We start from the raw sequence: 17204 nt of genomic DNA, 5'->3' as shown, positions 1-17204 counted from the left end.
TTACTTCCTGGTGAAAACTTGTAATTCCACAACAACATTTCCATGTGTTATACAGTTTACAATTTATTACAGGAATTTCAGGTTTATACAAGATCTTCAAATAATTATTTTAACTGTATCATTCATGCTTTGTAACATTCGTGTTTTTCACACTTTTATTAACTTTAAATCATAACGTTGTTACAAGTACCAAGAAATGTTACAAAACTGTTTTAATGCGTCCTAAGCATAATATATAAGGTGCCTTTACTGTTATACTTTGAAAATCTGTATCCACGTTGTATGAAACTGTGACAAACAATATTTACAGAAATCAGTCTTCGTATTATTATTCCAAGAAAAAAAAAAAACGTTCAACATGAACTAGATTACCTTCTTGATGACGAGAAACCCACTTGAAATAAAAATGTATCTCGGAATGGCTGGTACGGGTATTAATACTTTATTAGTAAAGCAGAGCACAACGTTTCGACGTTACTAAGACGTGGCCGGCAATTATCAGTTGGAAACTCTCTTTGTTAACCTGAAGAAGGCCTAGGAAGGTCGAAATGTTGTTCTCTGCTTTATTAATAAAATTCTTAATATTCACACCAGCCGTTCCGAGATACATTTTTAGATTATCTTTCAATTGCATAAATTATTATTTTCCACTTTTTTTTTGACGATACTAAGTATACCCGCTACCCCACATCTACGAAAATAAACGTTGAAAATTAAAAGCTTCAGTTCCAAATATCCTATATTTGAAAGGATACAACGTATATCGTTATTGTTCTTAATAAGCCCAAATATTTCCAAAGGTTGCGAAATATTTTAAACTAGAAATTGTTTTTTGTTGTTTTTTTTGCACTTATCTTGTGGAACATTTGAAACGGTTCAGCAGCAACACACCTATTGTCACCATTACTGAGGTACCAGTTGAAGGGGACTGTGATGCTGTGCTTGGTTCATCAGTTACTGTCTTCGTGTGCTCTTCACATATTGTATTTTCGTAGACACGCACGGATCCTATTAGTGCACCCCTGCTTTTATCTGTACACTTGGACAAGGTTTGCTGTAGACAATTCTCCATAGTTCCGTTTTTTCTATTAAAAAGAAAAAAATATGTGCCTTTTTAGAAACTAATAACTAAATTATTTACATAAATTTTACAAACAACATACATTTCCACAAAATTAAAAAAAACATTTTCAGTGGTCTAATAAGGCATTTAGTTTTTATGTGATAAAAACAACTAAGGTGTTAAAAATATGAATAAGGCACAAAAACTAAAATGAGTGCGTAACATTAACTCTTATATTTATGGCAACTTTAATTATCATAAACAGAGTTGAAGAAATTAAAAATATATATTTCACACTTTATTTTTTCTAGTGAGTAATTCTTTTGATATACTCGCAAATGTAGGAAAATGAAGTAATATTTGTCGCTGGTTTCAACCCTTGTAAACATGCAACAGACTCGTTTTCTTGAATAGAACACTGGTCATCGAGCCCTTCGAAAAATTCTGTTCGAAGAAAAAAAAATTATATAGTTTACTGTCACAACGCAAATAAATAGATATAAAACGATATCCATGCAAAATGTATAAGCAGACAGCAAAATTATAAACAGATTTCTGTAACCAAAACATGTTTGTTTGTTTTGGAATTTCGCACAAAGCTACTCGAGGGCTATCTGTGCTAGCCGTCCCTAATTTAGCAGTGTAAAACTATAGCGAAGGCAGCTAGTCATCATCACCCACCGCCAACTCTTGCGCTACTCTTTTACCATCGAATAGTTGGATTGACCGTCACATTATAACACCCCCACGGCTGAAAAGGCGAGCATATGTGGTGCGACCGGGATTCGAACCCGTAATCCTCGGATTACGAGTCGCACGCCTTAACGCGCTTGGCCATGCCGGGCCACCAAAATATGAAATATATAACAAGAGGGAATCATCAATAACCTCGGTTTTAATTAAATCTCAAGTCAGTCGAGAGTTATGAGCTAAAAAAAATTATAAAAACTCGGAGCTACTCTATGAACCACTACACTACGGCTAAAATGTGTTTTAAGTGATATGATCGAATTAAAATTAAAATGCTACTATCTCTGAGATAAAATTAGTTTCTGGATGTAAAGAAATGGAACGCATTATAAGTTTTATTACGTTACATTAGCCATACAACCTTCCAGAACGTTTATTTATCAAATGTCTCAATGGGGTAAGGCCTGGTAGTTAGGGCGCTCTAATCGCAATCTGAGTTTCGCAGGGTCCGAATCCTCATTACAGAACTAGCTCGCCATGTTGACCGTATGGGCATTTTGTAATGAAAATTAAAAAAAATGGTTAATGTATTTCAAGGTTTTCGTTGGTAAAATAGTATCCTAGGAATAGGCGATGGGTGGTGTTGACTTGCTAACTTTCTTTCTTCACTGCTAAATTAAGGACAGCTAACGCAGATAGCATTCGTGTAGCTTTGCGCGAAATTCTCAAAAAATGAAATTAAATTGGGATGTTCACTTCTTTTAAACTGACCTATTTACTTGTGTGAATAATGAAAGCATGAAAATGATTGTGTCATGTCCGTACTGAAGATCAAAGTGTGCATGATCCCCGTGCTGTTAAAGCTAAAATGCGCTCCGAAATTTAAGATCGTCGAGTAGGCTTCCAGAATGATGGTCAGTCAGCGATACGTGCTGTTGACTAGATACTTTCCCTTTAATCTTTCAATTCAAAATTAGGAATGATTGTATTCAAAGAGTCCTCAGCTTTGCGCGAAACTGAAGCAAACTAACATGTAATTGTCAGTGGATTTTTACTCCTGCGTTGTAGATTTAATATCTTTTACACTTCAGACCTGTATCCAAGAGGACCCGAACCCTTCAAAAACCTAGATATGTTGATTATAAATTGTTTTTCAGTTTTTATATATATTTAACTCGTTTTGTGTCATATAACAAAAATACAACATTTATAAATCCTATTACATTTTTGTTTACCATTTTATTAAACGTTCAGATCAATTTCAACTCTTTAATTTATTGCCCCCTTAAAATTGTTTCCTATCCACCCGACTGGGAAACCTAGTTACGCCACTGTTACACTTGTATAAAATCAAACAAAAATATTCAGTAGTGGAGTTCTTATACTTGTATGTGTATTCGTCTACTGAAAGAAAATTAAAAATGGTTATTATAACACTACTCTTTCTGCATACAAATTTAACTTATACCCTTTTTTTTATGCAGTATTGAACAAATAAATTTTATTCGTGACTTTGCGGGGACACCCTTGCATTATTTGTTTAAATAAATCACTTTCACCGTGTTTACAAAACATATATTAAAGTTACCCGAAAGTTTCTTCTGATTTTGAGAACACAGGTAGTCGAAGACGGCTGAGTATGCCAACTTTTGCGTTTTCAACAGCTTTGTTTTTTCCACACACTTGTTATCCAAAAAAATAGAAACACATTTCAAAATGGTGGTGATTTTCCTACACACAAGAAGACAGTACAAAATCAAAACTACCACACTTAGAAGACAATAATAATAATTTGTTAACATGATCTTCATAAAATTAAGGTGTCGTATAAAGTTAAAATTTCTCCTGTATTAAAAAAAACTGCGAGAGATGTTTTATATATTTTTATGACGTAATGTCTCAATATTGAATAATACTTTAGTAATTTATTAAATTAGTTTCTGATGTTATTTAAAAATAGGTACCCCGCTGGTACAGCGATAAGTTTACTGATTTACAACGCTAAAATCAGGAGTTCGCTGGTTTCAACAAATAGCCCGATATGGCTTTGCTATAAAATAAAACACACACTTAAAGATAGTGATGCCGATTAAAATGTGATATAAACCTATCTAGAATTTCTAACATTTTTAGAAAATACAGCTATAATTTTCTTTTTAGGTTATAAGAATGTTTACAAAAGTAATGATTACTGTTCAGCTTTATATGCGTAATAATGAATATGAAATTGGATTCAACATTTGATCATATATTGTATGTAATTAATTTTATATTAATAAATTTCTTAAAGAGAAATTTTATATGTGACAAAAAACAATGTGTCAGTTTCACAGAAACTTCAACTGTGCAAGAAATTCTGTATTTCAAGATTTTGTACAAGTTGTGTTTTTAAATTTATGTTGTTCTGTGCTTCAGAGGTATTATACTAAAATTCAAGGATCCCGATGATTGGCAATGTACAGACAGATTTAAAACAAACAACGATTTATGGTTTACAGCATATTATAATATTTGCTTTGAATATCTTCATGTTACACGACTCTCTTTTTCACATATCACTATCATAACTGTCTCACGTTATCATATGATCGCTTTTTCCCTTTTAAAAAAATTATAATGCACTTACATATAATAGTACAAGTAAATACACATTAAGCAAGTTTACTTCTTTCTCAGATGGCTAATTATCCAGTTTCGATGTTTGATCCATTAGAAATTTGAAAGTACTTGGAAGATAGGCAGTTCTTTAATCTGAGTGTCGCAGGTTCAAATGCCGGTCGCCCCAAACATATTTGCCCTTTTAGTCGTTGGGGTGTTATAATGTGAATGTCAATCCCACTATTCGTTGGCAAAAGAGTAGCCCAAGAGTCTGCGGAGAGTGGTGATGACTAACTGTTTTCCCTTTAGTCTTACACTGCTGAATTAGGGACGGCTAGGGCAGGTGGCCCTCGTACAGCTTTGCGCGAAATTCAAAAACAAACAATACGAAATTTTCATAGATTAATTTGATGCAAAGATCTCGTATTTCCACAATCCTTTACTCATGTGTAATGAGCAGGGATTTACATACATTTTATAATACAATTTTAAAATTTTGTAACATTTTATAATATTACTAATAAAGTGATAATTCAAAATATCTGAAAACTTGTGCTTCTGTATGAGAGTCCAAACTGACATTATCACTCAAGGATTAAGTATATTTGTCTCATAATTTATTTTTGTTAGTATTTTTTAAAGAAAAGGGATGAGCTTATAAAATTAAAAGTTACTGTTTGTTACTGAGCATGAAGCTATCTGTATTTTGCCCACCACGGGTATTGAAACCCGGTTTCTGGCAGTATGAGTCCTCAGACGTATTACTGTGCCACTAAAATTAAAGGATACACATATTCTGAAAAAAAGATTATCTATTTTTCATCTAAAGTAAATGTCATGACATAGCGTTAACACCTACAGAATATAAACAGTGAAACGATAAGGCTTTGTAAAAGTTTATTTTCTTGGTCTTCTAATAAGAATTTCTGATGTTATATTTTTAATTAGAAAAAGAACACAACTTACTGACATATTTTTGCATAATCTTTGTGAGCAATATCAATCTTCAAGCTATTCACGAAAGTTTGCATGTCCGGAGCAATAGTTTTAATACAATTATAGGTTTTTTCTGATAATCGTCGATAACTATTGTCAGAGCAGTTCCAGTTGATGTTTTTTATCCACCACGTATCATTCCTATGTTGGCCATTACAAGTACCTGCAGGAACATAGAATAGATTTTACTTGTTCTTTAATGTCAATACAGAAAATGTCGGAAAATGCCAGTTATTAATTTATTCAAACTTACCTATATATATAATAATCAAGAGAAATGGATATTTTAAAATACGATTCCATTTGTTACTGGTACCCATTCCGGACAAATGTTCTTTAATAGACATTATGGACTATATTTATATCACACTCTAAGTCTAAAAATGTCGATAATATTCTACATATATCCTGTATATTGTATTTTCCCAAGTTGAGAAATGCGTTACATTTTTTCTTGTAATTACTAACTGCTCTGTGGTTAGTAATGACGTCCAATACTACGTACATTAAAAGAGAATGATGTCATTTGGAAAATTTCCATTTCCTTTCTTATTTACTTCACATAGAGGTTTGTATGTGTTCTAATCACATTTAAGACACACAGCTACCGCAGAACTTCCTCATTCTCTAGCTGTTGTGCCATTTCTCAAAAGATTAAGAACTTTAGGCACGTGTATTTCCTGCTTTGGGCCCGGCATGGCCAAACGTGTTAAGGCGTGCGACTCGTAATCTGAAGGTCGCGGGTTTGCATCCCCGTCGCGCCAAACATGCTCGCCCTCCCAGCCGTGGGGGCGTTATCAGTGACGGTCAATCCCACTATTCGTTGGTAAAAGAATAGCCCAAGAGTTGGCGGTGGGTGGTGATGACTAGCTGGCTTCTCACTAGTCTTACACTGCTAAATTAGGGACGGCTAGCACAGATAGCCCTCGAGTAGTTTTGTGCGAAATTCAAAAAAAAAAAAAAAAAATTCCTGCTTTGAATATATACTTTCTATTGTCCGAAATTTACACAGTTATTACGTTTCGGAGCTACTTTTATCACTACTTTAAAGTGGTGACATATTCATCTAAATATATAAATTACTATAATATATATATATAAATCTAAATATGATAATTAATTATTCACGATCAGCTAGGCCTGGCATGGCCAAGCGCGTAAGGCGTGCGACTCGTAATCCGAGGGTCGCGGGTTTGAGCCCGCGTCGCGCTAAACATGCTCGCTCTCCCAGCCGTGGGGGTGTATAATGTGACGGTCAATCCCACTATTCGTTGGTAAAAGAGTAGCCCAAGAGTTGGCGGTGGGTGGTGATGACTAGCTGCCTTCCCTCTAGTCTTACACTGCTAAATTAGGGACGGCTAGCACAGATAGCCCTCGAGTAGCTTTGTGCGAAATTCCAAAAAACAAACAACACGATCAGCTATTACACCTTTAAACTCTTTCAGATAAATTTAACAAATAATTAAAATCAAATTTTCATATTTACTTAATTTTAAAAACTTCGTTGAAGCCATAACTTTGAAAGTACACCCATCTTGAACATTGTTTCTTCGACGTTTTATTTGCGAAACATACTCATTTATACATTTTCTTTCTGATACTACAATGCTTTTGTATTTACATAATTCCTTAGTCAACCTTCATATTACTACACGCCAAATATTAAAGTGTTGACTTGATGGTCCTTCATCTTTGTTTAGGCTCGGCATGGCAAAGTGGATAAGGCAATTGACTCGTCATCGGAGAGTCACAGGTTCAAATTCCCATCACACCAAACATACTCGCCTTTTCAACTGTGGGAGCTTTTAAATAGTGCAGTCAATCCCACTATTCGTTGGTAAAAGAGTAGCCCAAGAGTTAACGATAAGTGGTAATGACTAGCTGCCTTCTCTTTAGCCTTACACTGCTAAATTAAGGACGGCTAGTGAAGATAGCCCGTATGTAGCTTTACGCAAATTTCGAAAACAAGCAAAGAATTAATCTTTATTTATTACTTCTTTTTTTTAAATCTTATTATACCTAGTGATTCTCTGACATTTAAAGGTTGAATTAAAATTATAGTTTTACCTATAATAATTTGTGCTTTTTTTTTGGTGTTCTGCTATAGGTAAGTTTTCTACCTTACTATTTCTTACATAACCTTTATGTTCCTGAAATCTGTATTTTAAACTACTTTTAATTTTACCAATATAAATACTCCCACATTCACATTATATTTTGTAAATCCAAGTTTTATCTTCTATTTTATCCTTAATTTTCTTCAATATTTTCTAAAGTTTTTGTTAAAACGTGTAAATCCCTCTAGTATACAATAACAATTTTGAATGACAACAAAAAAATCCTGAAGACGAAGTACAAGACATCGAAACATTGTACATGTTGAGTGTGTTTTCAAAGTGGAAGCCGTTGACGACTTCAATAATCAAAGTTATGTAAGTATGAAACGTTACTTTTAATTATTTAATACATTTTAGATAATACACAGTGCTGATAATTCATATTTATCTTTTAGGTAGATATATTTTTATATGCGAAAGTAACATATTCAAACAAACAAATTACCACCTATGATTATATTCTACCCACGTCTCAACAGTTCAATCCACCATTATATGTTTAATTAGTATAGAAATTTCTTCTACTGGATTTATTAAACCTGCTTAATTAGTATATACACCTCTTTCATTTGAACTCTCAACCCAGCAAACAAAAGAAATTAGAAAAAAATGTCTGGTTTGACACTCACTGAAAAACATCCATTGAAACAGAGTTAGCAATAAAAATGACCATACAAACCAGATATAATTTGTTATTTTTAAATATAGATCTTTGCGAATTTTTCTGAGGCTTCCACACTATAGCATAATAGAACTCAAGTAAAATCCCCTTGAAACAAAACAGCTAAAGTCGGGAACATTTGCAGCAACTTTTATAACAGCAAAATTCGACATATTAAATACTTAATGAGTATTAGAAAACCTATGTTAATGATACAGCATTATCTTTTCTATTGCTACCCCTACTGAGCCAATAAACAAAACTGAAATTATCGTCTTTCCTTAACTTAATATAAATTATATATTGATCTTAATATGCAATATTACCCTAATAAGTAAAATTGCTTGCGACATGAAACTTTGCAAGTAAAAGTATTTGCAAGGCTTTCTTCTCATATCCGATAAATGTTAGCCCTTGTAGTTCTTCTTAGAAATGATGAGGAAATTATTTTTTCTGTCGTATTTCCTGTTATGACGATCCTTTTAATTAATGCCAACAGAATTTGAGCACTTTTAGTAACAATCTGAACTCAAACCTTATTTGACAGGAAATGGAAACTGCAAATATACCAAGGATTTTAGCTTTGCATATACAATAATTTAAGGAATTTCTTAGGTAATGATTCCAAGTTTTCTTCTGCACTCAGGTGTTCCAGGAATTAATCTGAAAATTTATTTCGTTACTGTTGAAAACTAATAGGTGAATATTCATTACTAGCATGCATCAATGAGATGTACATAGTTATTAACCTGTTATCTAAAGCAACTAAAGAAGTTTTAAAAGAAAATACAAAATAAGGACTTCTAAAAGTCTCGTAGAGACACTGACATTTCGTATATAGGCGTTAACTGCAGATTTAACTCAGAATATTCTAAATATCTTATTTTTTCACCAAGATCCTTTCTGAAACTACTACAAAAATTCGTTGATACAGGTATTCCCTGAACCTGCTAAGTAGATTCATTTGTTTTGCAGTAAGGCAATGGTTATAAAACCGTGCACCGCGGGATATTTCAAAATTTGGAGGGAAACACAGCGATATTGGCATCTGTCGGACACCGCGCAAACTACTATCTCGAGATAGTTCACAATTTTAATATTAGATCGCGCTACTTTCCTTTCGATGACGTTCTCGAATGTTTGAGGTATGTTTGTGTTTAGTTGTACTTTCGGCTACGCCAGTAACTTCTCGAACTTTCTCGTTTATTAGATTTTGTGTTTAAATACTTGTCAACTTTCCGGGTCCGTCAGTAATCGAAATAACTGAAGGGTGTTGTGATCAAGTGTCTGCGAGGTCTAGCGAAGTTCAGTGAATTATTTTGTTGATTTTTAGTCCTTGTGCATAAAAATGAAAATATTTTTGAACAGTAATAAGAAGTGTGGGATTAAAGAAAAGGATGGCAAACCACAGACCAGTGGCAAAGTTGTGAAGAAACAGAAATATGATGATAGTTATCTAGATTTTGGCTTTACTTCGGTAGATGTCCGCAGTGTGTATTATGTCTGAAAGTTTTGGTTCCAAAGAGCATGCTTCCAAGTAAACTAAAACGCCACTTAGAGAACAATCATCCTAACATGGCTAGTAAATCCCGTGATTATTTTATCACAAAGTTAAAAGAATTGAAAGAACAAAAAAGTACATTTTTGGAACAAGCATTAATACCAAGCAATGCTTTGCTGGCATCATACAAGGCGGCATATAGAGTCGTAAAATATAAAAACTTTATATCATCGCAGAAGAACTTGTTTAGATCCTTGACACTTTTATGTGTTAAAACAACTTAGACTGGATTAAGTGCGTTGGCGTCTGTACCGATGGTGTCGCTCTATGTCCAGCTTTTATGGAGGAGTGTATCCTTGATGCACTGTGGACCCATTGCATAATCCACAAAGAAGCCTTTGCGTCAAAACACTTGAGTCCTCCACTGAACCTAGTTCTGGAAAGTGTGTTGAAAGTAATGAACTTTATAAAAACTCGGCCACATGAGGCAAAGATAAAAAAAAAACAACTGTATGAGAATGTGGAATCTGAGCACACATCTTTGTTGTACCACTGTAGCTCGTGATGGCTTTCCTATGAGAATGTATTGTCCCGTGTGTTCGAATTACGAAGAAGAACACGAATGTGCTAAAACCTTCTGGGATACTGAATTTTGTCACAATTAGTATACCTGTGCGAACTCTTCGAAAAACTGAAGGCGTTGAATCTCTCTCTGCAAGGAAGCAACATTCTGAAACTCACAGAAAAGGTTTCAGCCTTCAGAAAAACGTGACTACTATGGAGAAGAAAAATGGCTTTCCCTGGTTGCAGCAGTTTGTTACATCCAATGAAGTTGATTTGAACACGAAGTAAAATCTGATTTTGAGGAGCGCTTAACACAGTTCAGTGACTGGTTTAAAAATTACTTTCCAGGGGAGATAGAGAAGTTTGCATGGATCCAAGACCTATTCAAGGCTAAGGCCCCATCTGAATTTACCTTTGCAAAAGAAGAAAATCTTATTGACCTGTCTTGTGTCAAGACTTTAAAAACAGAATTTGGCAACATGAAACTAACTGAATTTTGGGTATTAGTGTAAGATGAATATTCACTGCTAAGTGCTAAAGCTCAGCAAATCCTACTTCAATTTGCGATGTATTCTGCGAAGCTGGGTTTTCGGTAGTTGCTGTGATAAAAAGCAAATACCGCGTGAAAATTAATGTTGAACAGAAAATGAGGTTTACGGTATTTAATCTGATTCCAAAGTTTGAGAAGCTGTGTAGTGTCCAACAGGCGCACACATCCTTTTAGTAATTGTGATTATTTAAAAATGAAATAAAAATATTGATTTCACTTTCAATTTACGTGTATTATTCTTTCAAATGGCTACTAAATTGGTAGGACATAAATACTAATTAAGTATTAAGTTATTTGGACCTAACTACTTAATAAATAAACGGAACTGTAAGGTTTGTCTTTTTGTCTAGGGACGCCGTGAACCGAGAAAGTTTGGGATACGCTGCACTAAGGTATTTCTAGATTCTATTAGATGAAAACGTTTTGTATTTATTATTTTGCATTCACGTATGTATTCTCAGAAGGTACTAGGTAGAGATTTCTTGCATTCAGTTATTACCAGAGTCAATTTTCATTAAATATTCTTTCAATATACGAGGTAGATATGTTTTTTGTTTAGGTGTCACAAGATCTGCTAGCGCATTATTCATTCCGATATTCCCAGAATATGTTAGATAGATACCTTTTTGCATTAATGAGCAACTGGAGTGTATTCATAAAACAGCTGCTCTGTTTATTATTACTGCCAATGTTTTTGTTTCAAAACAGTCAGCCCAGGAGATCTTAGGAAAGGGTAAAAACAACTAATTTGAATGTTTTTAAACAAAAACCGTTAAATACGTTTTTGATCTCTTTCTTTTGCTAGAATACGTAAAAAATGTTTGACACTTTGAGACTAGTATTTTTAAAAATACAAAAAGCTAATCGTACTTTATAAAAACGTTTTTCATCTGCTAATGAAATGATGTGTTAACACATATGCGAGTCCTTGCGTCACACACAACATGTTTATACTGAAAGTTTAATCAACTGCTAAGTTCTAACTATTGAATATTGCAATGGTTTTACTATTAGATTTACAGTTCGTTAGATTTTTGACAGTCCTTTCCAAGGAAAAAAATTCCCATAGTAAAACTGTTGTTTATGAGTCACATGTTGAATTTTACACGGACTGTTTTGTTTTTTTTAATCGTTAGAATACTTTTATTTGCAAGTTTCGGCTCGCTTATCGGAGTCTTCATAAGGCAACAATGCACAATTGTTAACCGATATAGATCCAAAAGACACAATATTTCCATAAAATTTGCCAGTTATATGTGAAAGTAAACAAATTCGTATCCCAGAACGTTTAAAATATCAAGTCTTCAAAACAGTACTCTATGTCAATCGAGAGAAACACCCTCAAATGTCAAGAGAAGGCTGGTTATAGTTACGAAAGAGAATATTACAACATAAAAAGCCACCACATAGAACATTATATGGTACTACAAGATAACAAACAAGTTAACGACAAGTTATAATCCCACACCTCACGACTTTCCAATGGTGTATAAAAATTAATGACTGCTTTCACGAGAAAGCGAGAATCACAGTAATATTTAATTGAACCATACATCTGCTAAGACCTCAAAGGTAGCTTAAATTTACTGTATGCTAACGTCAACGTACAACGGTTTGTTTATAATTAAGCATAAAGTTACACACAGATATTTGTGCTCCGACCACCACAGATATCGAAACTCGATTTCTAGCGTTGTCAGCTCGTAGACATTGTGCGGTAGGGGTATGTGGAAAGTATGTCAAGATGGGTGATTTAAAATTCACAGAAGTTTATTATAATTGTAATTGCATTGTGGTGTCATAGTGCGTAACAATGACCATCAGAATGAGCACGGTCGAGGATAGAGGAAGTACGAAATTAGAAAACAGTTCGTATAATAGATACCGTATACCACCAGCGAATTGTGATTCATATCCTATATTGCGGCGAATTTACTATTATGTATATATTTTAATATCGATGTTTTCAGTTAAGTATATATTTATAGAAATGCATGTAACTTATACTGTTAAATCTGTTTTGAGAAATTCCCGTCTAGTCACTGAAATTGTAGAAGATTCGTGAGTGTAAGTGTTGTTTGTTTGTTGTTTTGTTTTTGGAATTTCGCACAAAGCTACTCAAGGGCTATCTGTGCTAGCCGTCCCTAATTTAGCAGTGTAAGACTAGAGGGAAGGCAGCTAGTCATCACCACCCACCGCCAACTCTTGGGCTACTCTTTTACCAACGAATAGTGGGATTGACCGTCACATTATACACCCCCACGGCTGGGAGGGCGAGCATGTTTTCGTGAGTGTAAGAGTTAACAATGTACTATATTTGTATGTAAAATACAAGTGATTGCCACTATTATCGTTAGCTGAATTTTTGAGAATTTCGCCTAATTATTATCAAAGGTAATCATCACAATGCTTGGAGAGACAGTATATATGTATATTTGGTTTGCTACAGTTGATATACTATAAATCTCAGAAGCTGTAACTGTGATTAACGCTTATCAATCGGGAACTTCAGATATTTGACTAGGAACATTTATAGATTTCGAACATCACAAATAATTTAACTTCAGCGAATTGACATCGGACGTTAGTTCTTTACGATATCATTATATAACTTCATCGATGGAAAACTCGGTGTATGGTCAGCGAAGGAAAAAGAACACAAAGCACGCTAGCTCTCGGTTAAGTGAATTGTACCTACATCAATTAAAAATTAATTTGCTCGTTGTGAACCCTTAATAAGATAGGAGACTTAATATTGTTTGTAAGTTGATAAACCTTTTATATATAAATAGTTACTTGTAGTAGCTATTAATCTAAATTTTGTTATTGTTTGTATAATAAAATATATTTTTATTAAAGAAAGAAAACTGTTGCTAAAATTGTTGGCAAGTGTCATAAACTGGTTACATATCGACATTTATTTAACTTTTAAATCTAAATTATTATTTAACCCAGTTTCAGGCTGTTTAAAATTATAATATCTTATGTAATATAATCCACACTTGAAACGGAAAATATATGAAGTGAAACTTCAAATTAATCCCTTTTTTGAGGATCAGGGATCTTTGTGGAACCTTTTATCACAACATACATAACAACTGTTGCCTACTGTTAATTTAGTCACTACTTTAGAACACAATAACAATGCTTTTTCTTGAATACAGAAACTTCAGTGCTGCTTTATTGATGGTTATATTTGTTATGACTGATTTTATAACTGTCTTAAGCCAAGTGGAATCTCCATAAAGAGAATTAAGGCATAATTACATACAAGACAACCTCTAACTTTTAAAATTGTGTGTGTGTGTGTGTTTTCTTATAGCAAAGTCACATCAGGTTATCTGCTATAAAAACCTTTAAAACTGTAATTAATATTTATATAAAATATGTTGATGCAGTTCACTACAAAACATGGTTCCAACTGAAATGTCACAATGCCAAGATAATACTTCTTTAAAATATCCGTTTGTCAAGTTAATGGATCTTAATTAGTTAAAATACTATTATAATGAGGTTTATCCATTACACCTATTTTTAATATAGTGGTATGACAAAAGCAAACATCATCATAAGTTTACTAAGAATTTTTGTCAGTAAATGCAATAGTGGTTTTTGGAAAATATCTTGCTGCAAAGGTTATATTATACATACATTTGAAGCATGATACAGAGTTCTATTATTGATTTTGTGAGAAAATCTGATATGACAGCAAAAAAAACAGCAAAAAAATTGATACTAGATTTGGAATCAACACCTTCAAGTCGTATTATTTCACCTATTTTCAAATAAAGATCAGTATTGTTTTTTTCTCATTTGTATGCTATGTAGTGTGGATTTCCTCACATTTTTCTCATGTGCAACAGTTAGTGATAAATGTCCTATATACAAATTAATTTAGATTTGATTTGGCCTAGAAATTAAGGTTGATTACATTTCATGTAAGATTTAGATGTGCTCTGTAAAATTCAAGCTAATTTTCCCTCTGATGCATTCTGTTTAAAATATTTGTATAGCTTATTTAAACAGTTTTTCTAAAAAAATATTATTCATTGTTGCAGTGAGGCACAACCAACACTCGTGTGCATATTTATATAAATACACGTCAGTACATGTGTACTTGTTTATATCTGTTTCTTAGTTGTTTCTACATTTCTTATTCAATTAGCACCAAATTTGACACAGAAATACGGGATGACATAAGGGGAGATGGACTCCATCTAATTTCGTATTGATAGAATACTTGAAAACAGTATGATTTTCTTTTTAGTAGTGGTACTTTTATGTATTTTTATTGCACTTTTAATGTTTATTATGTTAAGAAAATAATACAACCACAATTTTTTGTCTTTTGTTACAAACAATTTTTTATTTCACCCTTCCAAGGAACGAATACTCCAATTAACATACTTGTATTTGTACAATAGTTTGTTTGTTTGTTTTTGGAATTTCACACAAAGCTACTCGAGGGCTATCCGTGCTAGCCGTCCCTAATTTAGCAGTGTAAGACTAGAGGGAAGGTAGCTAGTCATCACCACCCACCGCCAACTCTTGGGCTACTCTTTTACCAACGAAAAGTGGGATTGACCGTCACATTATAACGCCCCCACGGCTTAGAGAGTAAGCATGTTTAGCGCGACGCGGGCGCGAACCCGTGACCCTCGGATTACGAGTCGCGCGCCTTACACACTTGGCCATGCCAGGCCCTATTTGTACAATAACCTTTCTTCAGTGTGTTTACAAATAGATCAAAACCCAAATGTTAGTGTTATGAGCACTCAAACGTACAGGATTTATAAAAATGATTTTTTATTTTATTTACATTTGGTATTTTTGGCATTCTTTTTTGTGTGTAGCAAAGCTGTTCCGATATTTACTGTATTTCTAATTTTTTAAAAAAAGTATCTTTAAGTTATTCTCTTTCTTATGTGCAAATACTGAAAATAATGGAAATTATTATTTTTTAATTTTGTGAATTGTGTGATACGTGTTTATTTTTATTATGTGAGCTTTTTTAGTTATTATTTCGGAAGTATCGATAAATTGTTTTTAGTTTTACACTGTAAGTAGAAAAGCGCGTATGAGTTTTTTTTCGATGTCTTGAGTAAGGGAGCAATTTAGTACTCATTTGCTAATTCAGGTAGTGAAAACTGTATGTTAAATGTCATCTTTTATTGTTTATGAGCAGGTAATGGACTGAAATGTTTATAGTTTTCGTTCAGTGTATTTTGAAGTTTAATTTTGAAATACTCCGTAACTAATACAAAGTAGTGGTCTTTAGTTTCTGGTGGTAATTGGACTAAACATTATGGTATATGCGTATGAAACTATGTTATATACAGAGATGCCAACTATATCATATGACTGAGCGTAATGATTGTAGACAGAGCCCTTTATCATTTGCGACTACTAGACCTGACCAATGTCTCTAAGCTGTTTATTATTATATTATCATTATAACTATTATTATTTATTACTGCTATAGATTGATCATTTATGACTGTGTTTTGTGTATTTAATAAATAAATTTAAAAATTCTTTTCAAATTCTTTTTCATATTCTGAATTCTTACTCATAAGTGTCGTTATCTGCATCGTTTTTGTCTTTGCCTCAGCCTTTTGTTGGTGAGATGCCGATTTTGTATGTCTGGAACAATCGTTTATCTCGCCATGCGCCCCAGAAAAATCGATGTGACAAACTATACAAAACGCATGACTGTCACTGACTTTTGATGCAATGACCGGATATTTTGCACTATACTTTTTCATAAATTTTTGATTCACAGCTTTAGCCTTTTAGATTTGCCAGAAACAAAACAATCTGGTGAACGAAGCCTCTTTTTTTTCCGTCTGTAAACGATCGCATTGGTGTTTCTATGCCACTTAGAAAACGGGAAATACCCATCTACGCGAGCGCTGATTGGCTGACAATCACTGATGACGTAACTATGGATTCCCCCACGTACCCAGAATGGAGAAGCTTTGCACTCAAACTATTGGTAGACGTCGGAGATACAAATATTTTTTATTATTTCAAGCACAAACATGATTATAGCAAGTAGCCATTTGGACTATGTCTTTTATTTATTATCAAAATTTATTTGTATCTCACTAGAAATTTTCTTTTCACCCCTTTCAAGCTCTAGGGGAACAATTTATCACTTTATTTTATAGACCTATATAATATATAATAATTTTGGAGTTGCAACAAGTCGTAATATTTGTCTGTATGAGCGTATTGCCGTAATGTATACACCAAAATCGTAATGATTACGCTCAAATCGTAATGCTTGGCATGTCTCTATATATATATATATATATATAAATCTTTGTTTACACTAGGAAAAGTGAGGATTGCCTTTTATTATTCCGCAAGTAATAGGGATTGTTTTGCAAGTTGCAGGTGGTATGGATTATCTAATATTTCTACTTTATGAATTATGAGGTTTGACTGGTAATTTTTCTGTT

At 33.4% G+C, this 17204-nt stretch overlaps 2 protein-coding genes across 8 annotated transcripts in view; one reads left to right on the top strand and one right to left on the bottom strand.

Annotated features, from left to right (window-relative positions):
- Positions 1 to 43: 43 nt before the first annotated feature.
- LOC143253156 (uncharacterized) lies at positions 44 to 5824 on the bottom strand. Its single transcript, XM_076506515.1, has 5 exons — positions 5601 to 5824; positions 5318 to 5510; positions 3342 to 3484; positions 1396 to 1507; positions 44 to 1085 (listed from the first exon to the last, which is right to left on the bottom strand). Exons 1-5 carry the CDS (start codon positions 5692 to 5694, stop codon positions 851 to 853), a joined length of 777 nt encoding a protein of 258 aa, XP_076362630.1. The 5' UTR covers positions 5695 to 5824; the 3' UTR covers positions 44 to 850.
- A 300-nt stretch (positions 5825 to 6124) lies between these two features.
- LOC143253161 (protein FAM200B-like) overlaps positions 6125 to 17204 on the top strand; it is a 36948-nt gene continuing 25868 nt past the window's right edge. Inside the window, exons 1-3 of one of the 7 annotated variants that reach the window (XR_013029414.1) lie at positions 6125 to 8824; positions 11091 to 11132; positions 14906 to 17122. Coding sequence is in view for 3 of the 7 variants with exons in the window: in XM_076506525.1 (XP_076362640.1) it covers positions 7724 to 7779; positions 11091 to 11132 (98 nt within the window). In the remaining 4 variants the exon portion in view is untranslated. Of the gene's footprint in view, positions 17123 to 17204 lie in introns of those variants that run through there. The other 6 variants (XM_076506525.1, XR_013029413.1, XM_076506524.1 and 3 more) reach the window with 6 other exon arrangements.

Source organism: Tachypleus tridentatus, chromosome 6, assembly GCF_004210375.1.
Source record: "Tachypleus tridentatus isolate NWPU-2018 chromosome 6, ASM421037v1, whole genome shotgun sequence".
Lineage (NCBI taxonomy): Eukaryota > Metazoa > Arthropoda > Merostomata > Xiphosura > Limulidae > Tachypleus > Tachypleus tridentatus.
The sequence above is the reverse complement of the archived record's forward strand: the minus strand, read 5'-3'. Positions and strand labels throughout refer to the sequence as shown.

Coding starts and splice junctions, on each gene's coding strand:
- LOC143253156 (XM_076506515.1), bottom strand. CDS start 5,694: ATGTCTATTAAAGAACATTTGTCCGGAATGGGTACCAGTAACAAATGG. Junction 5,511..5,600: donor CTTGATTATTATATATATAG/GTAAGTTTGAAT, acceptor ATGTTCCTGCAG/GTACTTGTAATGGCCAACAT. Junction 1,086..1,395: donor TCATTTTCCTACATTTGCGA/GTATATCAAAAG, acceptor TCTTTTTAATAG/AAAAAACGGAACTATGGAGA.